We start from the raw sequence: 23,143 nt of genomic DNA, 5'->3' as shown, positions 1-23,143 counted from the left end.
TTTATTATTTGAACTCTTACTGGCTCAACCATCTCCCTAGCCCCCATGTCACAATGAGATATACACAAAACCCTCCTGTCTCCAAAACTCCAAGTTCTGTTCTGTCTCATAAGTGCTTAGGATTATAGAAAGATAATTTTGCACTGGCAGATGGTGTTGCACACCTTTAATCCCAGCATTCGGGAGGCAGAGGCAGCCTGTGAGTTTGAGGTCAGCTTAGTCTACAGATCGAGTTCCAGGACAGCCTTCGAAGCTACAGAGATACAGAAAAACTTTGTCTCGAAAACCCCCACGAAAAAGAAAAAAGAAAAGCAACTTTGAAAGGAAATTTAGAAATGTGACACCTCTCCTTCTACATGCAGTGAAAATGAGACAGCAAAGGAGAAATGTGGGCTAAGAGGGACGCACAGTGGTGTGAAGCTGTGTTCCAACCTCAAATATTTCAGGCCTTCCGTTCATCTCTGTAGCCATCACTGAAGAAAATGCATCTCATACATTTGTGCTCCTATGACCTCTGGGAATTATTTCTAGGGGTTACATGGAGTCTGTAATATTGCAACAATCTTAATTCTTGCAATACATAAACGAAGTGCATTCACGCATGTGTGTGTGTGTGTGTGTGTGTGTGTGTGCATTCTTCAGTTCTTTCTTTTTTCTTTTCTAGACAGGTTTCTCTCTGTAGGTTGGGAGACTGTCCTGGAACTTGCTCTATAGACCAGGCTGGCCTTGAACTCACAGAGATCCACCTGCCTCTGCTTCTCAAGTGCTGGGATTAAAGGCATGAGCCACCACTACTTGGCCACATTCTTCAATTTTAGTCTCTGGGAATAGGGATGTAGCTCAGTTGGTAGCATGAATCCTGCATTCAATCCTGAGCATTGCATAAACTGGGTGTGGTGGAGCACACCTGTAATTCCAGGAGGATCAGAAGTTCATGGGTGTCCTTGGTTACAGAAGGAGTTCAATGCCATCCTGGGCAGGAGTCTCTGAGTTAAAATAAATTTGTTTTTCAGTGTACAAATTTTCCCTCTCTTTCTCACTAGCATTGCATCTTTGAAATTCAAGTCAGGATGCAGCTGAGGTCCATCCTAATCTTCAGATACCACAATCATCTGTAGCTCCAGTTCCAGGGTTTTTGACGCCCTCTTGTAGTCTCTAAGGGCACTGCATTCATGTGGTGTGCACACATATATGCAGGTAAAACATTCATACACATGAAATTATTTTTGTTTTTCGAGACAGGTTTTCTCTGTGCAGCCCTGGCTGTCCTGGAACTCACTTTGTAGACTACGCTGGCTTTGAACTCAGAGATCCACCTGCTTCTGCCCCCCAAGTGGGATTAACAGCCACGTCAAAAAAAAAAATTTAAGGAGATATTTCTTATTGTTGTCTGTTCATTGTTTTCTGTGACTTTTAACAGTTCTTTGGTTTTGTTCCTAAGATTCTTTTTAAATTTAAATCGCTGGTGTTATCCATAAGGCAGTCTTGAAGGAGGGGTGCATCTTGAAGGAGGGGTGCAAAGTCGCCATTGGACGCTGTACCACCTCAAACCTCAAGGCTGTACACCTTGAGGCAGCATTGGCGGCGCTCAGGGGAGAAGGCAGGTTCCTCTTCGGCACTTCCCCAGATGTCCGCTGGGGGGCGGGACAGGCCGAAGGAGGAGGCAGCCGGAAAAGCAGAAAGGCGGAGGCTGCCGACTCCAAGCAACCCAGGCTGCGTTCCGGGGCTGCCTTCTGTCACGTTTCCACTTTTGACTTCATTCACCCGCCCTAGAGGTATTTTACTTCACTTCTCTGGTTAGGAGAAGCCTCAGAAAGGTCAATCCAGACGGGATGTTTTCCCTCCCTCTCAGCCTCTCCATTACAATCCTGCTGGGGTGCCATTTCTGAGGGGTCATAGGTGACCCTGGGCTCCTTCAGGGGGCCCAGGCCAGCCAGGCAGCATTGCAGAGGATCAAGCATGCATCAGAGCCCCACCAAAGGCCCCTGCTAAGAATGCAGGTCAGCTGGAGGAGTAGCAAGGGGAGGAGGGAGGGCCCTGGCCCTGCCCAGACAAGCCCAGCCGGCCCTACAGCTGCCCTCCTGTCCCTGGAGGCAAATATGGGGGAAAAGAGGGGACCACCAGGTTTCTGGGGTCTAATTCCCCTAGAACCAAAAGACAAAAGAGGTGCCCAGCAGGATTGCCCCAGGCACAGGTCACAGGTAAACAAGGCTCTGAGCTGTTCTGCCCAGTAACAGATGAAAACAGGTGCACCCCACACACACCAGTCTGGTTTTCTCCACAGTCCCTAAATCATCCTGATACCCCCTCCCAAGGTTCCCTTACACCTGGAGGCCCCCAAATCTCTCAGACATGTGATAGGATGGGCCAATCTGAGAACCGGAGTTGGCTGGAGAAATTGGGTTAGGGGTTGTAGGGGCTGGGAATCCCAGGAGGGGTGAACAATACATTTGGAGAAATAAATAAATAAATAAATAAATAGTATGCTGGGAAGGTAAAAGGACATAATAACCAACCTTGTCCTGAAGAGACAGGAAGCCAAAACAAAAGTTGCTCCCCTATCACCTTCCAAACACTGGGACTCCCGAAGTCATGAGGCTTTCACTCACTCGCCATGATTGGGTACCAGCTACTACAGGTGGGCATTTCTAGTCTCTCTGTGCACACTGCCGTTGCATAACCCTAGCAGGTTTCTTGCTTTGAGTAGTAGTAGCAACCTTCCCCTCGTACTTTCCAGCTGGGCAGGTGCCCATCAGATATCAGGGCTGCCTTTCATCGCCCTGTCTCTGATAGGGATCGTCCTGGGTGAAGAAATCACTGTCAGTCACCCCCACCTCACTCGCAGCCAGAGGGACCGGCTGACATGCATGCTCCCATGGGGGTGGGGAGAGTGAGCCAAGCGGCCAGCTAGGACTTGGAAGGCAGGGGACCTTAGGGAAGGTAGGAGTTAGAAGTAGAATACGGAAACATCTTGAAACTCCACAGATGAGAACCAGAGAGTACTGATGCAGAAGCAGCCTTTCTCTCCTTACCCCTTCCAGGATAGGCTCAGATCCAAGCTCTGACCCAACCAATTGAATAGATGTGATGCTTGCCCAAGGATCCCCCTACCCAGTCCTCTCTGTGGAGAGACAGAGTCAAAAAAACAGGGCTGCGCTGGAAGACAAATAAAGCAAGAATGTGGTTGGTTGATGACTTTATTGTTGCATAAAAAACACAGGCTGTTTCTGCCTCCTCCTCCCCCCCCAAGTGGGTTCACAGCAGTTAAAGAAAAAAAATCCTACATTTTCCTCTAGGGGGGCTGCCTAGAAGGACAGGCAGCTGAGAAACCTAGATTGATAAAGAGTAGGGCAGACAAAAACTATCCCAAGCCCCACCTGCAAATCTTAGGGTTCAGGGCTTCTATAAGGGGGAGCATGCATGCCCCCCCACACCCAAGTAGGAGTTCCCCTAAGAATGGTCACTGGAAAAGGTTGTCTTGGTAGCACAGGGAGAAGGGTGTCTGGTTTCGATGGGTGGAGGAGAAAGCATCCCACACCCACGGTGCCCTTCTTTCTCCCCCTCTGTACCTAGCCAGGCAACCTGCAGGCATGGCCAGCTTTGCTCTTGCCCTCATCCCTCTTTGTTAAGAATGGGGACCCCTGGCTAGGTTAGCAGGAAGTGAGGAGAAGAGGGAGAATACAGAAAGAACCTTATGCTTAAACTACCTCAGGCCCCTAAGTCCCACAGGGAGTCACCCTGTCCCTTTGAAGGAGGAGCCCTTTCTACACAAACACATATTCCTACCCAGATCCCAGCCCCTACTTCCCATACAGCTCCCAGTCCTTGGACTGGGTCCCAGCATCCCCAATGGCAGAAGAGATACTTCTGTGGGTCTAGGCCCCAGACCTTGGACGGGTGAACAAGATGGGGTCTCAGGAGACCCCAGGCTCAGTAGAGAAACACACACATACATACATACAGGTACAGACAACACACACATACGCACTCACACCCTAATTATTAAATAAAATACCCTTTGCTTATAACTTAAAAGTCAACACATAGCTATTCCCTGCAGAGGGTTTTGGGTGGAGAGAAGAGAGCAAGGAGAGGTCAGAGGGACTCAAGGCCTCTACCTCAAACCTGAGAGTGCCCCCAGCCCCAGGGCCCTGCGGTCTGCCAGGTAGAAAACTACCCTCCCCGCCCTGTGATCAAAACCCAGTTGTATCTCTAGCATCTAAGTAGGGGATAAAGAAACAGCTTCCTAGAATCCCTTCCAGTGGATAGTAACTCTTCATACGGAAGGAGGTTCCCACTGCGGGTGAAGGAGGGGGGACTCTATAGCAGTGGGGGCAACTTGGGAAGGTCAAGCTAAAAAGAGACGGGGATCCAGACAGAGTGGGGTCCTCCACTGCAGTCCCTCTGCTAGGACAACCCCAGAGGGAAAGCAAAGGATGGAGACCAGGAGGTGGAGTGGGGTAGGGGAGTCTAATGTCAACTCCGGAGCTGGTGGCTGACTTTAGAAAACTACCTAGGGGACTGCTGAATTTGATTTCTTTTAAAAGGTCTAAGAGGTAAGGATTGAATTAGAGTTGAAGAGGGAAGAAGCGGTTAGTTCTCCCACCCGCCACCCCGGCCAAACTTCTTCCATTTTGTAAGAGGACCGCCCTGCTGGAGCCCTCTCCCTATGTAACTCTGACCTCCAGCTCACAGCTCTGGCTGCGAAGCTGTGTCCTTCGTGGCTCTCTTAGACTGAGTCTGGAAGGGTTTATAAGGAATTCATTGAAGGGAGTTCTTTCCATAGTAACAACCCTCCAAGCTAGATAGACAGCCCCTTAAGGGGAACCACCCCAGGCTCCTCCACCCCACCTCTGCTCTCTCTTCGGAAATTTTAGAGGGAGAAGCACTAGCAGGGGGATGAAAGGGACCTAGGCCTTAGGGCGGCTCCAAGGTGCTTTTATGTCCGGGTTCCCAGGAGCTAAAGGCATGTCCAGACAGCTACCCCCAACGCCCCGAGCCAGTCTCGCTTCCCCTCAGCTCCTGGGACGTGCCATTTCTACTAGCCGAACCCCTCCACATAGTAGGGGTGCTCCATCCTAACCCTTCAGCAACTCAGGGGAGGGTGAAATAGAGAGAAGCGAGGGGCGCGTTCAGCTCCTGGCAGCCTAAACAGTCAAATAGCCTCCAATCTAGCCCCAGAAACTAAAAACAAAACAAAAAAACCAAAAAACAAAAACCCTAGCGCCTCTCTCCCTGTTCCCCACAATCAATAAATAACCACCTTCCCCTCTTACTCAGGGCGACCCCCTAAAAAGATCGGCAGGAATGCGACATCCGAGGGGCTCAGTTGGAGGACGCCGAGCTGCCTTCAGCCTCCCGCTTGCCTTTGCCCCCGGGCGGCTCCACTGCGCCACCGGCCTTGGCCTCCCCCTGGGCCGCTGCAGCAGCCTCCTCTTTGGCGCCCTCGTGGGTTTTCATGTGCTTGGCCAGGTGGTCGCTGCGCATGAAGACTCGGCTGCAGACCGCACAGGGGAACTTCTTGGTCCCGGTGTGGGTCTGAAGGTGGCGCTGCAGCTCGTCGGAGCGCGTGAAGCGCTTGCCGCAGAAAAGCCAGTTGCACACGAAGGGACGGTCGCCGCTGTGCCACCGCAGGTGTGCCTTCAGGTGCGACGTCTTGGCGTAGGCTTTCCCGCAGCCTGGGATGTGGCAGTTGTGCAAATGCTTCTTCTTGCCCCCGTCGGGCCCGCACGGAGCTCCCAGTCGCTCCGCCTCCAGGCAGTTGGGACAGCGACACACGGTCTGCCCTGAGCTGCGGGGCACAGACCGCCGGGAGCCTTTGGGTCGGGCCGCCGCATCCAGACTGGAATCCAGACCTTGGGACTCTGGCGCCGCCGCTTCCAAGGCCTTAGCCCCGTCGGGTGGCCCTAGGAGGTGCTGCCCACCCGCGGCTGGGAGGAGGTGATGCGGGTGCGGGTGGGGCGGCGGAGCACAGAGTTGGTGGTCTCCGACGTATCCTCCCAACCCAGGCTGAAGCGCCCCCGGGTGGCCAGGTGATGTCAGCGCTCCTTGAGTATGGGGGAGGTCCATCCAGCTGGTGCCGGGATGTAGGTCCCACCAAGAGCCATCCTCCGCGCCTGGGTGAGTCGGCCGGAACCACGATTCGTAATGGTGTGACATGTCCGGCTGCAGGAGCTTGGAAAAGGGTCCTGGAGCCAAGGGACTGTCACTTTCCAGGTCCTCGCAGGTTACCCGCGAGGAGGCCCCTGGCAACTCATAGCCCTGTGAGAAGTCTACCTCCGGGCCCAGCGGGAGGCTCTGCAGCTCTCCAGGCTGCAGCGGGGAGGGGTAGTCCCCAACCTCCGGGCTCGTGTGACCCTGGTATGTCTGGAGAGGCTGCAGGTCTAGGCGCGGCGGTGATGCGTGAGGGGCGTCGGTGTGCTGACTGCCCAGAGAGCCACAGACAGCGGTTAGCATTGCCGGGATCCGGGGTGGGGTGAGGGCAGGGACGGTCAAGGGCACCTCAGATGGGACCTAGAGGAGGCAAAAATGAAAGGTAAGAAGGCGACCTGCTTAATTTCCCTCCTAACCCAGATCCCTCCCCAGCAAAGGGCTCCTTCCGAACCCCTACGAGGAAAAGAGGGGCGTGCCTCTGAGTGGAGACTACAAATCAGTTAGAGCTTGGGAATGCTAGGAAGGAATGAGAACGTGAAAGTCTGTCTAGTACAGCGCACAGAATGGCCTTTCCTCGAAGTGACCCCGCCCTCAGGACTCAGCTCATCCTGGAGTGGGGTTGGTCCCAATGAAGCCAGAACCATCTCTACATAGCTGCCTGGGCATTTCCTCCTGCAGACCTGCCGCCAACCGAAATGGATGATCTAGATTCCTCTAAGCCCCAGCCTAACTCTCAACACAGATAGAGCGGGTGTATGCTTCTGGCTGCTTGAGGTGATTTGTCCTTCAGAAAGCCCAGAACAGGTCCTGAGCCTTTACCAAAGCCAATCACGGACCTGCTGTAGGTGTGGAATAGCACTTAATCTCTCTAACCACTTGCTCCCTGACTAGGTTGGTTGACTCTGCCCACCAAACCCGCTCCCTCACCCAATACCCACTCCTTTCCCTCCATATGAAACTGGGAAGGATCACCAGAGAAAGAGGTCACCCAGAGAAGAGCTTGTTAGAAACTCACAAAAATATAACCGCTGCTCCCTTATGGAAGGCAGCGCGGGAGTTTGGAGGAGACAGGCATCCCTTATCCCAGAACTCCAGGGCAAGCCCTGGAAAATTTGTAGAAGCCCCCTAGAAGACTCTAATGTCCAGCCAAGTGTTGAGCACTACTGTTCTGAGCCTGCTCTTATTTAAGAAAGAGTGTGGAGCACTGACTACAAACAAATGTTCATTTAATCATTCAGTCAAACAGCATACACTGTGCAGTGCCTCTGCGAGCCAGTTCTCTGTCTTAAAACATTAGAAACCTAAGGCCCACCAGGAACCTAGAGATCTGGCCTGGGTGTGGTGATACAAACCTTCAATCCAAGCACTCAGGAAACTGAAGCAGAAGAATGCAGAGTCCCAGGCCAGCCTGGGCTACGTGGCAAAAGAAAAAAAGGAGAGAGGGAAGGAGTGAGGTAGGTAAAAAAAAAGAAGACAAGATAGAAAGAAGTTGCTAAGGATGGTGGGGATCACCTAAGAAATAATCCCAACACTCAGGAGGCTGAGACAGAAGGCCTCTGAATTCAGCCTGGGCTCGGAAATGATACCCTGTTTCAAAAACAAGTTCAAGAAACCTTAAAACCTCCACCGATTTTTCCACCACAAATCTATGACCCGAAGGTCCCAGTCTTCTCTCCATCTCTCCCTAGAGCCTTGGAATCTTGCCTGTGTGTGGGCTGGCAAGGAAGAGGCCAATGATTTAAGGCCTTCCCCAAGCAGGGCTCAGCTGACCCTACCAACCTCCCGCCTCTGGGACCAGAGAGGTAACATTGATAGTCTGGGAGAGGCAGGGAAGAGGAGTACCCGGGTGCCTACTCAGGCTCTGGCAGCCTTACCACAAGAAAGGAACAGGGTGAAGCAGCAGGAATGGAGCCTCAGGCCGGGGCGGGGCAGCCCAGAAGGGGTTGGGTAGGAGCAATGAGGCCCGGGACCCTAATAGCTTTTGGCGCCTGGGAACTGCCCCGGGGTCTAGGGGGATGGGAAGGCTAAGATGACCCAGGCTGCAGAGAGGCGTCTCTGGGCAGAGAGCTTGAGCCCAGGCCTAGAGTGCAATGGCCTGCCGTCAAGGTTGCACTAAAAAGAGAGAGAGCACATCGGCTCCCCAACTCGAGAAAGAGGGTAGAGACGTCCTACTGGATGTCTGTCTTTCCCGATTCCCAGGGTCCAGGCGGCGGAGATTTCTGTTCGAACGTGGTTTTCAGTGTTCCAGTCCTCCGGTTGTCCCAGTTGCTCCAGTTTCCCCAGTTCCCAAACTCCCTTGGTCCCTCCAGCCCCTCCCGTCCTCCCGGTTTTTCCTCATTCTGGGCTTTCAGCCCCTCGGATCCTTTACGACCACCCTCCCCATGAGGCCAGCGCAGGCTGCGGTGTGTTCCGAGCGCCTTTGCCCTCGGATCTCCGCAGCGCGCGCCCCTGGCCGCGCCGACCGGGGCTCCTACCTGGCGGTTGCGCTCGGGCTCGGGGCACCGCAGGCTGGCGCGCTACAGACGGGCGCTCATGGGCCCTGCGCGCTGACCGGCTCTCGGCGACTTGGGACAGGAGCCGAGGGCAAGCTGGGGCCGCGACCAGACCCGGCGATCGGCGGCGGTGGAGGCGGTGAGAGCCGGCGGGAGGGTGGAGGCGGGCGGGCGGGCGGGCGGGCGCGGTGAGCGAGTAAGTGAGCGAGCGAGGCCAGCTCCGCCCGTGACTCACCGCGCTCTCTGCCTTCATCCTCTCCCCTGCGCTCCTTTTTCCTCCGAACCTGCGGCCCCGCCCACCTCACCTGCGGCCGCCTTTAACCCTTGCTGGCTCGGCTGGAGGCGAGGCCCAACCCCACGCGAGGAGGGGGCGGGCGAGAAGGGTGGCTAACCAGGCCATTTCCCTCCCTCTCCCTCCTCCTAGGTCCTCACCACTCCCTGAGTTGGGAGTTTTTCTCATGTTCAGAGACCCGTCCAATCCCGTGGAAATCTAGCTTGGAGCTGGTTCGGCCCGGCGGGGGACGCGGCTCAGACCCAGGATGGGACCAAGGACCGAGGGTCCTGGGAATGCTATTGAGCCTTCCTTACGGCGCGCGTGGCTAAAAGTGCTTTTGACTCACGCGTCCTGGCCTCGCAGTGCTAGAAATGAGTGGAAAGGAGACTTGAAGACTAAGTTTCTGTCCGGCCCACCCCCAGGCCTAGGCCACGAGAAGTGCATTTTGGTTATATCGCCGCCCTCCTTCCACCACCACCACGCGCCGAACTTTCCCCTACCGCTTTCCTGCGATCTTCCCCCTCTATCTGGCCACTGGACTTTCTGGGTGATCAACACCCCCTCAATGTCTTCTCCAGTCTCACGGGTCCCCAGATCCTCTCAGTGTATTCTCTCCACCTTCCCTTAGGCGGCAAGCCTGGCGCCATCGAAGTCCACCTCCCTCCCGGTCCGGGTTGTTCAGCCTGTACGCGGGGTTGCTGCCCTACGCTTGGATGTGAGGGCTGGGCAGACACCTGAATGTCCCTGGGAAGAAACATGTCAGCAACGGATTGAGCGAGCCTTTGGCACGGGCTCTTACCAGGTCTCAGCTGAATATCTAAGTTTAGATAAATGTCTTGGGTGCCTTGGAGGAAATAAAAGCACGTATGCAAAGCCACATTCTGGTACATTTTCAGGGCATACACGGCGCCACTCACCTAAACAAAACTCTCCATATCCGAACTGGAGGAAATCCTGGGATCCCTACCTCGAACCCAGGTGGGTACCAGAGTCCCCCCAACTCGCTGCCCTAATGGCTTGACTAGAAGTAGCGTGTCTTCCCCGCCGCCTCCCAAGACCGCGCATTGACCTCCCTAGGTGACCCTTTCGACACGGAATTTCTGAGCGATTTTCGTTGTTTCTTCCCTTATCGCGGCTGGCTTTCCCTAAGCACTCTTCACAATCAATTTCCGAGAGTTCTGTAATTTAGATTGATTTAATCTCGCCACTACAGACTCCTCTTTCTCTCTTTTTCTGTCTTTGCTTTTTGAAGCCAGGTCTCACTCAGCTCAGGCTGGCTGGGAAATCACTCGGTTGATTATACCGGCCTCGACTATGCAGCAATCTTCCTGCCTCAACCTCTCAACAGGTGTGAACCTCCATGCCCGGTTTTCAGTCCTCATTTCTCTCGGGTTAGTTTCCCTGCCCTTTTGAGACACACTTAACTGAATCCGTCAGCCTTCTGAATTACACGTTTAACTTCTCCAAGCGCGCACGTGTCCCTAGCGGTCAGCGCTTTAGCTATTTGAGCGAGCACCTTTGTATTTTCTAAAACTGGAGTCCTTCTCCTGGACAACCCGGGTACAAGCTGAGAGGGCTTAAGCAGCTCGTACCTAAAAGAGTAAATTCCGCTAGAAACAAAATAAACCCTTAATAATTTTAAAATAAATTTGTTCCCACAAGCACGTACAGATTAAACTCCATTCAGAAAGATCTTTGGACTAGAGGTTCACAAACCTAAAATCTGGCCTCAGCGCTACATCTTTTACACTGGCCCTCAAGGATTAGGTTATTCTGTGCCTCCATTTCCTCAGCAGACCTGGAGGATTGAAGGATGGGTGGGCATTTAGAACGGAAGACATGTCAGGGAGAGACTGGGGATCAGCCCAGGACCCAGTGTTCTTCCCTCTTTGCCCTTAGGACTGACTACATAGCATAAATTCTTAAGAATCCCTTTGGCTTTTTGTGTCCAAATTCACACTTTTTATCAACATGGTTTGTCCACTCAGTCAACCTCCCAATTCTAACTAGTGGGGTTTGCATCCACTCATAGTTACCTCCAAAGCAGAGTTAGGGGTTCACAATGTGGGGAGTGTGGAGAGCAGAGCCTGACTTGGCTGAATATCGCTCCTGGAGCAAGACTGATCAGACCCCCCCCCCCCCAGGAGTGGTTCTCAACCGGAGGGTATTAGATATCCAGAATATCAGATGTTTACTCTGTGACTCATAACAGTAGCAAAATTACAGTTACAAAGTAACAATGAAAGGACTTTATGGTTAGGGTCACCACAGCATGAGGAACTGTATTAAAGGGTGGCAGCATTAGGAAGGTTGAGAACCACTGATTTCTGTTCTTCCAGCCAGGCAGGCATGAGCTGAAGCATCTGTATATAGGATAGGGAAAATAGACTGCCTTATTTTCCCAGTGCTGTCCAATTTTTCTTGGGAAGCAACTAGGAAGAGAGTGGCAGAAACCTCACCCCAGGTTCCCCTTAACAGTGCCCCATCCTGAAGCAAAGACCCTGCAACTGCTTGTGGCTCATCAGTATGAAATTCAACTATGGGGAAGATGCTCTTGGACCTCATAGTCATTTAGCCTCTCTGCTCCCTTTCTTTCAGACAACCTGGATCTCATTCCTCTGCTTCCAACTCATTCTACTTCCCACTTGCCAGATGTTTTCCTACCAAATGATGGCTGTGATCTCATATTAACTTGACTGCCGAGGTCACCATAGTCACCATAGCCCGTGTTCTCATCCTTTCTTGAAATTGAACTGCCCGTCACACAAACAGAGATGTGCTCAGGACAGGGTCTGCTTCTATTCCTTCCTTCCTTTCTTTCTCTCAAAGACTTAGATTTTCCCAAGTCTCTGTCCCCTATACCTGCCAGCCCTCATCTCCAACTTCTTTTATAGTAAGTGATTCATTTTTGTGCCTGTAGCAGCCTCCTTGGTTGGTATGCTTATCTGAAGCAACATTTCTTTATTAAGCACCTACTATGTGTACTCCAGGTACTTCCCACAAATATCTCTAATTCTCATGAGCATGCAACAAAGTAATTATTATTATCATTCCCATTGTACAGATGAGGAAGCCAGGGATCAAAGAAGCTAAATGACCTAGCCAAGATTACAGAGATGTTAACAGATAAAAGAGGAAACTGAGTCCAGATAGGTAAGGCTCCAAAACCTACATTCTACCTGCTATTCTGTCTGGCTTCACTATGACAGAGTGGTGGCTCTGGGAGTTGCTCCCCTAGGTCCCTAAGGTGAAGAGAACAACATTCTTAACAGACCCCCAGGTCCAAGCCACTGACATTTTGTGTCTGATAGGCCAAATTGATCCATCTTGAATTACTGGAACAAATCACATTCCACACAGGTGAGCCTTTCCAGACCCCACATTGCCTACAGAGATTCCACCGTGGGGGGCTGGAGATGCAGCCCAGCGGTCAAGTACTTGCTTAACATGAATGAATCCCTGCGTTCAGTCCCCAGTACCTATTAAAACTGGGTGTAGTGATGAACATCTGGAATCCAGCTCTGGGGAAGTAGAGGCAGGGGCTCAGGAATTCAAGGTCATCCTCAGCTATATAGTAAGCTTGAGGCCAGCCTGTGCTGCATGAAACCCTGTCTCAAAGGACAACAACAAAATTGTTCTAACAATAAAAACTGTCTGATCCAAATACTTGATAGGAAAGCTGAACTCCTCAACAGGGAGAAGCAGAGCCACATAGCAAGTTAGAGGCAGAGCAAGCTAGACCCCACCTCCTAACTCCTGGGTTCCTAGTTACTATTTCCTACTCCTCATTCCCAACTCACACTGTGTCTCCCAAACTTCAGGCTGGTGCACCTGGACACCAGAACTTTCCTCCTGTCTCTGTCAACTCTCCCAGATTCCTGGAATACCGGCTACAGTCCAGATTTGGGGTCAAGTTGTTTTATTTAACAGACATTAAGAGTCTCCTAGCGCCAAGCCCTGCACTGGGTACTGATTCTTTGATAAATCCAAATATCACTAGGTTCTGTCATCTGTTTTTAGTCTAAATAAGCACCTCTTACAACATCATGTGTGTGAGAGTATCTGTGTGTGTGAGAGTATCTGTGTATGTGTGAGTATCTGTGTGTGTGAGAGTATCTCTGTGTGTGAGAGTATCTGTGTGTGTGAGAGTATCTGTGTGTGAGAGAGTATCTGTGTGTGAGAGAGTATCTGTGTGTGTATGTGCGCACATGCGCATGCACCCTGGATGTCTATTCATATTTACTTTTACTTTCTTTCAAACTGAAGTCCCCAGCCTTGAATCCCTGCCACATATCTTGCCCAGATCTCTGCCCAACTCATTCCAAAGACCTCCCAGGGATCCTCTTGGGTCCTCCCTTCCCCTCGGATCTCCTTTTTATCGCCCCCCCCTCTTCAAATGAGAAAGTATCAAGCTCCCCAGATCTGTCTCTATAGTCTCCTTAGAGTAGAGACATGGTCTTCTTTGTGGAGGTCCTCTATGCTAGACAGGGAACAGCCTTTCTTACCAGTCCATGGAGCCCAGAGCTGGCAGCAGCAATGAGGGGCAAGTGGAGTGACAGGAGAGCCAGGCTTTATAAAGGAGGCGACAGTCAGAGCCAAAGAGGGAGGTGGGAGAACAGGCAGGATGCTGCCAAGTCCTCGGCCTCAGAAGCTTTTAGGATAATCCAGGAAGCCGTGGCCTGATTCTCATGGGGGGAGTGGTAGTGGGGGTGAGAGCTGCGAGTGAGGGCTGCCAGGAAGGGAGGGCTGCAGCTGGGGGTGGGGACAGAAGCAGCACAGGACTTCCTTCTCCAGGGTCCAGGGTGGGCAGTGGGAGACAGACCAAGTGGTTCCTGTGGGATGGAGGAAATGAACACATTGCTCAGAGAGAACACTGGTGGGGCTGGGACTCTCTGAATTCCAGCCTCTCCCCACCCCCCCGCCTCCCTGAGCCTCTGAGGTTTTTCTTCTATTGACTTGGACTTGGTGGGAAAGAAAAGAAGTTCCATTTTTTAACACACACACACACACACACACACACACACACACACACACACACGCACGCACGCACACGCACGCACGCACGCACGCACGCGCGCTCCAAGCCAGGCTTCCCCTAAAAATTCTTATTCAGAGTTCTGGTTACTCCAAGTCTTGCTTACCTCTAGGAGCCTGTTGCCACCCCAACCCCCCCCCCCCGGACTTTACATCTGCTTTGCTCAAATCCCAACTTGGAGCCCCCAGGAGGAGCCAATGTAAACTCTTTGAGCCTGGGACCTCTCAATCTCAAATGGGGACAGAGGCCTCTCTTTCTCATTGAGCTTGCACTGGGTGGCTTGGGATGGACAAAGGGTCACCTAACACTAGAGTTGAAGGCCTTGATGGACTTTTACAGACAGTGGGCCCTGATCCATAGGAAAGCAAAGAGACTGGAGCCTGGTAAGCGGGCAAGGGCCTAGAGGTGAGTCCTGATGCCCTCCAATTAGAGGTACTTCATTCAGGTTGCCCCACTGGCTGCCTGGAATAGAGAGAGACATAAGACCAGGAAGAAGAATGAAGGTGAAACCCAAGGCTGTTGTCCTGAAGGTCTCTGACGCTGGGCATTCTGACCCACACAGGAGAGCAGCCTGGGGCCTTACCATAGGACATGTCCCATTCCCAGCCATAGGGGCCCTCAACATTGAGGACAGGTGCACCCCACCCCCACACAGAGCCCAGCATCTCAAGGCTAGCTTGCTACCTCCCTCCCACAGGTGAGCCAGGGAACCCTCACCTTAACTCCTCCTCCATCTCCTCCCAGCAATCTCCAGAGTGGGGATTCCCAGTCTTTTCATTAGCTTTTCAGTAATTATCAAGTAAAGGCCCCAACAGGTTCTTCCTCTCCCCATTTCAGAGATGAGAAAACTGAGGTGGCAGAAAGCCACCCATCAAGCAGGAGAGAATAAGGTGATGAGAAAACTTGGAAGGCAAATCTGCACCTCCAGTCCTCTACAAAATTAAGAGGACAGGGTCAGGGCCAGCACAGAGGCAACTGTGCGGCAAGACCCACGCTGGCTCCAAGGAGGGGCCTCCTTGTCCCTCCCCACCTTCCAGCCCAGAAAATCCCAGTGAGGGGGGACTGCACTCAGGAGACCACACAGGTGGAGTAAATAATGTTAATACAGGAGTATTATCACCAGGGCATTTCCTCATGGATAAATGTCTGAAATACCAAAGGATGCCTCCAAATTATAGTTAATTACAGAGTTGATTTGCATAAATTATAAGGTGAGCATACAAATTCTTTCAATCGGTTCCATATGCTTAGGTAGCAGGTCCAGTCCAGAAGACAGGAGAATCTGGGGCTGGGGGAATTTGAGAGAGGAAAAGAACGCAGCTCTGGATCAGACCTGCAGGGCCTCATATATCATCCCCCAGGGCCAGTGGACCAGGAGCAGAGGTGTGAAGCCAGCCTGGCTGGTGGGGAGGGGAGCGAGCAACACAGCATCTCAACCAGGATCCTGGTTGTCAGGGGACCTGTCCCCTTTCCACTTCTATCTCCATCTTTCCCGCCACGCCACCAATGCCGTGAGGGAGAATGGGCTCCATGGATAGTACCCGGAGTCAGTCCTTACCCTCAGTCCCATTCTGGTCCTAAGAAAAGAACAGAGAAGGAGCTAGAGGAAGCTGAAGACCAGCATGGCTAATGTCCCTGGAACTGGCTTTTAGTTCCCACTGGAGCCAGCCCTGGCTCGCTCCAGAGCCAACCCTCCAACTGGAGTTTGATGTTGCCGCTGCCTACACCTTCCAGGTGGCTCCCAGGCAGCTCAGACACCCAGACTCTTGTCTCCAGAGCCTGGGCCCATTTCCTCTGAGTTTGCCTCCTGTCCCCCTCCCACTACCCCACCTGCTAAGACTCTGCTTCCTTCTCCAGCTCTCTAATTTGTCCCTCCTTCTCTCCCTCCCCTCCACCCCCATCATCAGCCCCAGAGGCCTATCTCTAACTCATCTCCCCTCTCCCGTTCTCCAGGCCCCATGACCATGCATTCAGTCACCCTTCTTCTTTCCCACCCTCTGAAACCTCCCTACTGCCTGCACATCTCTGGGGTTCCTCCACAGGTCTGCCTCAAAGCTGTGTGTGGGTGAAAGTCTTTGTCCTCTCAGATGGCTAGAGATGGAAGCTCACAGTACCTGGCATTGTGTATTTCTTAATTATCTGTTAAATGAACAAATGAAGAGGAACTGGGCAGTGTCCTGGGAAAATTCTAGGAAAGTGCTAACTTGCTGCCAGAGGAACTTTAGTTACTTGATAGGGTTCTTGTTGCCTATGGGATCTCTCTCTGTCTCTGTCTTGTCTCTCTCTCTCTCTCTCTCTCTCTCTCTCTCTCTCTCTCTCTCTCTCTCTCACTTGCGCTTGCTCTCTTCCCATACTGAGGACAGAAAAATGTCAGGTCTGATCAAGCACTCAACCACTGGGCTCCCACCCTAACCCCTCCTATGGGTTTTCTGCCCTCTTTGCCTACCACCTAAGCTGTCCTGCAGACCAAAAACACATTTATCACCCTCAAATGCCACTCCCTTCCTGCTCACTAACCCAGGCAGGGCTCTCCTTGTTCTGTGACACCACAGACTCTTAATGTTTGACCTTAAAACCTCTGCAGTCTTTGCTTCCTCTGGTTCCTATAAAAACCCAGGCCCCAGCTGACTGGAACCTCTTCAACGCACCTGGTCCTCACTCTGTGGCTCAGACTATATCTACAGCTGCCACCCATCCCTGCCTGGGGAAAGCCGACCATCCTCCCTCCCAGCTCCAGGCTCCGAATCTGATTCTCTAGGAATCTGCTCTTATCCAAACATCAGTGGCCTGCTCCTGGAATTTCCCTAGCTGAATTGCCTCATGCTCTGTTTGCATGGGGCTGTTGTCTTATCTCCCCTGCTGGTTGCAGCTCCTTGGGGGCAAGAACTATCTCTTCATACCACACAGGCTTCCTCCCAGGGCCTTTCTTAGTGAAGGGAGTGGAGAAGCCATGGCCAAGAGAAAGAGAAAAGTCTCCTTGCCATCCAAGCTTCTAAAAGCCCCTCTGAGAGAGGGGGGCAGTTAAGCTAGAAGTCTGGGGCAGGTGTGGGGACACAGCAGGGGTTCTGAGCCCCAAAGATCTATCATGAGCATGGACAAATAACTTCCTTGGTCTCCTTTAGCGGGCTGAGAATTGAAGGAGGTTGGAACATTCTATGCTGTCAGCTTTACTACAACCAAGAGCTGAGTGAATGGGATCCCGGAAAAAGGCTGGCAGGGTAGCAGCCATGGAAAAAGGCAAGGGCAGAGATAAAATCGTCCCCCCCCCCCCCCCGCCTCTGGATAAGTTAAACTCTTCTCCTAATGGTACCTAAATCCTGGTCCTGTCGTGCTGCAGCTCAAAACATTCAATATCTCTCCTTTACCTACTAGAGAAAACCCTCTCTCTTTGGCCTAGAATTTAAGTATCATTCCCCCATCTGCCCCCAGGCTATTCTTCCAGCCCTCTTCCCTCTGAGTCTCTAGTGCTCCACCACAGCGAGTGCATGCTCCAAGGTTATTGGCTCTGCTTCCATACCCTGCACTGCCCCTTGTATGAAATGCTCTTTCCCATTTTTCTCTAGATCTCTGTTGGATGAGCCCATGTAGAGCCTTTGAAACCCAACTCATGCCCACCCCACCCCACGGTTCTGTGAAGCCGCCTAGTCTCTAAGCCTAAAATCCAGAGCTGTCTGAAGGCTGATCTGACAAAAGGTGAGCTCACTGCTGGACTAGAATTTTTTTCTGCTAGCTGTTGTTGGATCCTCCTGGTGTCTCAGTGACTGATACTGGGTACATAAGTAATGGCTATGAGTTGCTTAGGATTTAATGGCTTCCTTTCTATAGTATAAGGGAGCGGCAAGCCAGAGATTGGTGGTCTCTCTATGAATCTTTTTGATACAGCCACCCATAGGGGCTTTGCTTCCAGTTGCTGCACCACAGTTTCTTTTACCCTGTGTGGTGCCCAGTCCTAAGCCAGGCTGGCACACAAGGCTTCGCAAGTGGCCACCATCCTTGCCAGCAAGGCAGAGCCACCAACCTGCATCTAGGGTTCACTCAGAACCCCCTGAGCTTGATCCCATACGAGATCAATTAAAGGGGAGTTGGGTATCAAGAGATGGCAGGCAGAATGGGCCAGGGAGGGGAGAGCGGGCAATGCCCTGCAAAGGGGACCGGCCTCATTGTTGTGGTCTGTCTGGGAGATTCCTCCCCTTTTTAATTTGCTTCCTGATTGAGGGGTTGGCTCTGCCTGCCCAGCTCCCCCGTCATTATCTGCTGCCGGTGGCTCAGGTGCTGGCGAGCCTGGCATGGCCCCTAGGTTATTACCTGGAGCTCTGGGGGTGGCACAGGCTGCCCCTCTGGCCGGGGTGGGGGCCTGTCTGGAATCTGCCCTGGTCCTACCACCCACGGGGCAGCCATCTTTATGTCTGCCATGATGGACACATTCATACTGTTGTAGAGCTGATTTGATGGGTCCACAGTAACTTCAAAGCATAGAAGAAGCTTCACCCATAGAGTTAAGTCAGGAATTGGAGTCAGAGGAGAATAAAGTGTCCCCAAAATCTAAACCATTTCTTAAAAGCTAGTAAAAGCATACTGAAGTTAGATATACCAAAGAACCTCCCAGCCATACTGGGAAATGAAGCTTGATGGTTCCTAGCCAGGGTCAGCCCTATGCTTCAGTCTGGGGAAAACTGAGAGTTACAATGAGAAGGAGTGTTGTGGATTGAAGGGCCTGAGACAACTAGAACCCATCTAGGAATCCCCTGTAGGGCAGTGCCAAGGGAACTCAGTCCTCTTATCTTGTTCCCTGGGACATCAGACCTTACCTCTGTCCAGTGCCTTTGGGCACAGCTAGAAACTTACTGTGGAGAGTATTCTAATCGGCTACTCAGTCCCCAGAGCTCCAGAGGTCTGATCAACCCCGGACCTACCTGTGGGCTCCAATGACAGGTGATGTTATCAAGACAGGCAGGAAGTGCTGAATTAGAGACACAGGTTTGTTGTTTTAAGAAGGTGCCTTTCGCCAAGCGGTGATGCCAGATTGGCAGACTTAGAGCCTGCTACCTGCCCACTCTACCAGGTTCACCTGTCCTTCACGCCCTCTAGGCAGACTCTGGCTGGAGAGCCACTGAGGGTAGAGGAGATGGGGACATGTCAGGAAGAGGTTAAACAAGTGGTTCTTTTCTCCCATCAGTCCAAGGGTTGTGGTATCATCTCTGATTCAAAAGGGCATTTAGTCACTCATGCCACAAGTCTTATTATGCCTTCTGTGTTCCAGGCATGCCCCGTCCCTGTGGCCAGCCCTATGCTCTCCAGGAGATGAGCTGTGCGCAGGCAGCATTTGCTCATGGCTCTGCCCACAGGGCTCTGAGCAGGGGTTCCACTCTCTAAGAGTATGGAGTGGATGAGGAAAGAATGATGGGAGGAAGGGAAGAAAGAAGAGGATTTTCTGAGCCACTGAACTTTTTGAAATTTTTATTTACTTGCTTACTTATCTATTTATTTTTGAGACGTGTTCTATCTGAACACCCCAGGCTGCTCTGGAACTCAGTGTCTAAACTTTCTGAGTGTTGAGATTACAGATGTGTGCACCACCTCTGTGTGTGTGTGTGTGTGTGTGTGTGTGTGTGTGTGTGTGTGATCCTCGGGCTTGGTACATAATGTACCTGCTAGATGAATGCTCTGCCAATGAGCTATGTGCCCAGCCCCCTGGACTTCTTTATTTTTTATTTCATGTGTACCAACATTTTACCCACATGTTTGTCTGCACAATGACCAAGGAGGCCAGGAGAGGACATCAGATCCCTTAGGACTGGAGTTACAGAGGGCTAGAAGCCACCATGTAGGTGCATGCTGGGAATGGGACCCAGGTCTTTTGGAAAAGCAGCCAGTGCTCTTAACCACTGAGTCATCTCTCCAGTCCTTGTACTTTGGACCTTTCTTTTTTTTAAAAAAAAAATAATTCATTTAACTTTATTTTATGTGCATTGGTGTGAAGTATCAGATCCCCTGGAACTGGAGTTACAGACAGTTGTGAGCTGCCATGTGGGTGCTGGGAATTGAACCTGGATCTTCTGGAAGAGAAGCCAGTGCTTTTAACGCCTGAAACAGCTCTCCAGCACCCTTCTTTTTTATTTTTTTATTTAACTCTGACAGGCCTGAACCTCTTTATGTAGAACAGGCTGACCTTGAACTCATAGATTTATCAGCCTCTGCGTTTCAAGTGCTGGATTAAAGGCATGTGCTGTCATGCCCAGACAGCCCTGGACTCCATTTATTTATCCATTTATTTATTTATTTTATCTGATTTATTTATTTATATTAGAAACAAGATTGTTTTAAATGTCAATCCCAGTTCCCTCTTCCTCCCCTCCTCCCCTGCCCCCACTAACACCCTACCTATCCCATTTCTGCTCCCCAGAGAAAGTGAGGTCTTCCATGGGGGTTCTTCAGAGTCTGTCATATCCTTTGGGATAGGGCCTAAGCTCAGGGAGTATACTATGTGAGATGGGCTCCCAAAGTCCATTCCTATGCTAGGGATAAGTACTCATCTACTACAAGAGGCCCCATAGATTTCTGAGGCCTCCTCACTGATACCCACATTCATGGGGCCTGGATCAGTTCCATGCTGGTTTCCCAGTGATCAGTCTGGGGGCCATCCATTTATTTATTTATTTATTTATTTTGAGACAGGGTTTCTCAGTGTAGCTCTGGCTGTCCTGGAACTTGCTCTGTAGACTAGGCTGGCCTTGAACTTGGAGATCTGCCTGCCTCTGCCTCTGAGTGCTGGGATCAAAGGTGTGCACCACAATGCCTAGCAGCTTTGGACTTTTTAATTAGTGCACAGATGTTTGTTCCATGAATGGGTCCTTTCCATCCTGCCAAACTCCAAATGATTTTTTTTCAGTACCAATGATTGAACTCAGGGCCTTGCCCATGCTAGGCAAGTGTGCTACCACTGAACTTTGAGCTATATTCCCAGCCCTTCAAATGCATCTTTGAGTTTGTTTGTTCATTCTTTCATCTCTTCATTCTGTCCTTCCTTCAATCCTCCTCCTCCTTCTTCTTTTGGTGTTTTGAGGCAATCTCTTTATGAGCTCTGGCTGTCCTGGATCTCATTGTGTAGACCAGAGAACTCAGGGATCTGCCTGTCTCTGTCTCCTCCTGAATGCTAGGATTATTATTATGCCAAATGCACACTCCATCCACCCTGGCTCCTCCTCCTCCTCTTCCTCCTCTTCCTCCTCTTCCTCCTCTTCCTCCTCCTCCTCCTCTCCTCCTCCTCCTCCTCCTCCTCCTCCTCCTCCTCCTCCTCTTCTTCTTCTTCTTCTTCTTCTTCTTCTTCTTCTTCCTGAGACAGGATTTCACATAGCCCAGACTGCTTTGAATTTAAAGTTGGCTAAGGCTAGCCTTGAACTCCTAATTCTCCACCCTCCACTTCCTAATTGCTGGGGTTATAAGCATGCATCATCATGTCCAGTTTTATGCAGTGTTGGGGCTCCAACCAATGACTTCATACCTGCTAAACAGCCACTCTACTAACCGAGTTTCACCCAAGTCCCATCCTTGACTCTTGACAACAGTCAGTGGCCATGACCCAGAGTTTCCCAGGGACTTAAGCTTCCAGGCTGCTATCCCAGAGGATAAAGAAGGAGGACCAACCATTTTATAATATGCACAGTCCACACAGGAAAGCTGAGACTTCAGCAGGCTCTTTTAGCGTATTAAAACATTGGGGTCCCCCAAGGCTCTGGAGCCAGCTGTTCCCTGGCATGCTACCTCCCTCTCCCTCCTTGATGGTGCCAGGTAGGGCTTCAGGCATGGCAGAAGCTGAACCGAGAGCCACCCCACCTTGTTCCTGTGGCTCCATCCCCTCATCCACACCCAAGAGGTGAGGATCCCAAGGCAGTTGGCATCTGACAGCCTGGCATCAATTCATGCCAACAGCTTGGAAGCTGCAGTAATTAGAAGGGGAGAGAGGGGGAGAGAAAGAGAAGGAAGGCAAGCTCCAGAGAGAAACCTTCTCCTGCCTGCCTCAGGGCAAACTACTTCAAACGAATTCGTTTTGCTCTTGTGAAACTGAAGACAATTTCCTTTTCTGTCATAAAACAAATTATTGCTCATCAGGAGCACTGGGCTCCTCTTTCCCTAGGAGAGTTTCCCCTGCTACTGTATAGGGTTGAGATGTGCGGGTGGATGTGGAGAAATCTGGGAAGGAGGCAGGGTGGGAGAGAGGATTCTGGGAAGCCCCTGCACAGAAGTAGGAAAAGGGTGTAGCCTGACTGAAGGGCATGAGATACTGAAGTCACCATGGTGAAGTCTCTCTCACCATCCTCCTCTACCAACCAAGGGAAAGGTCCAAGAAGGCACCTGTGGCCCTGGCCAGATGGGATTCCAGGTGGTTATCTCATCCTCAGACACCTGTTCATGGTGTGGGGAAGTGGGGACAGGAAGAAGAGAAATGGAGAGACAGTCTGCCAGATATCACTCAGCAAAGCAATTAATGGCAGGATTAGAGCCTATTGGGTTCTCTTCCAGGCCAAGACCGAAGGGTGCCTGGGGACTTCTGCTGGCATGGTTAAGACTCTGGGTGGTTTATGTGTCAGTGGATCCAAACCATACTGCTAGGCAAGCAGGGGTCCAGAAAGTGACTCTTCTATCTCTGGTCACTTGCCCTTGCAAGGTGGGGGGGGAGGGTGTCACATCTTATAGCCTTGGCTCTGCTTTTCTGGTGTCCCTCCCACAAGCCCCTCTTCCTTTTCCTCCTCACCCCAGGAAACTTCTAGAACTTTTTCCTCTTCTCCACTCTGATCCCCATGGCAAAGCTCAGGAGACACACTTCTCACCTCTGGCCAGCTCTTTGTCATCATCCTCTGTGGAGTCTCTGCCTTGGGTCTCTGCTCACTGGCTCCAGCCCTGTGATGGCCCCATGGGCATCCTGGGCGTTGGAGGGAAATGCCAAAGTTTCCATCCTTGGGAAGCCCCAATAATAAAGATGCAGGCCTGTTCTTAGAGAACACCTGGCTCACCTAAGCAAGACTGGACTCTGGCATTCTCCCAGGAGAGAACTGGCAGACTCTGGCTGGGAAGAGGCCAACAATGGGCTCTCTACTCAAAAGTCCCTACATCATCAGGACTGGGAACAGGTCAGGAGATGCGTGGAGGAGAGAACTCAAGCCACAGAATTCTTGGAGACTGGCATGAAGA

The 23,143-nt window shown here is 51.6% G+C and overlaps 1 protein-coding gene across 1 annotated transcript; it reads right to left on the bottom strand.

The window, feature by feature from the left end:
• Positions 1-3,196: 3,196 nt before the first annotated feature.
• Positions 3,197-6,508, bottom strand: Sp6 (Sp6 transcription factor). Its single transcript, XM_027424190.2, has one exon. It carries the CDS (start codon positions 6,454-6,456, stop codon positions 5,326-5,328), a length of 1,131 nt encoding a protein of 376 aa, XP_027279991.1. The 5' UTR covers positions 6,457-6,508; the 3' UTR covers positions 3,197-5,325.
• Between the last annotated feature and the right edge of the window lie 16,635 nt (positions 6,509-23,143).

Source organism: Cricetulus griseus, chromosome 7, assembly GCF_003668045.3.
Source record: "Cricetulus griseus strain 17A/GY chromosome 7, alternate assembly CriGri-PICRH-1.0, whole genome shotgun sequence".
NCBI lineage: Eukaryota > Metazoa > Chordata > Mammalia > Rodentia > Cricetidae > Cricetulus > Cricetulus griseus.
Note: the sequence above shows the minus strand (reverse complement) of the source record. Positions and strands in the feature narration are given on the sequence as shown.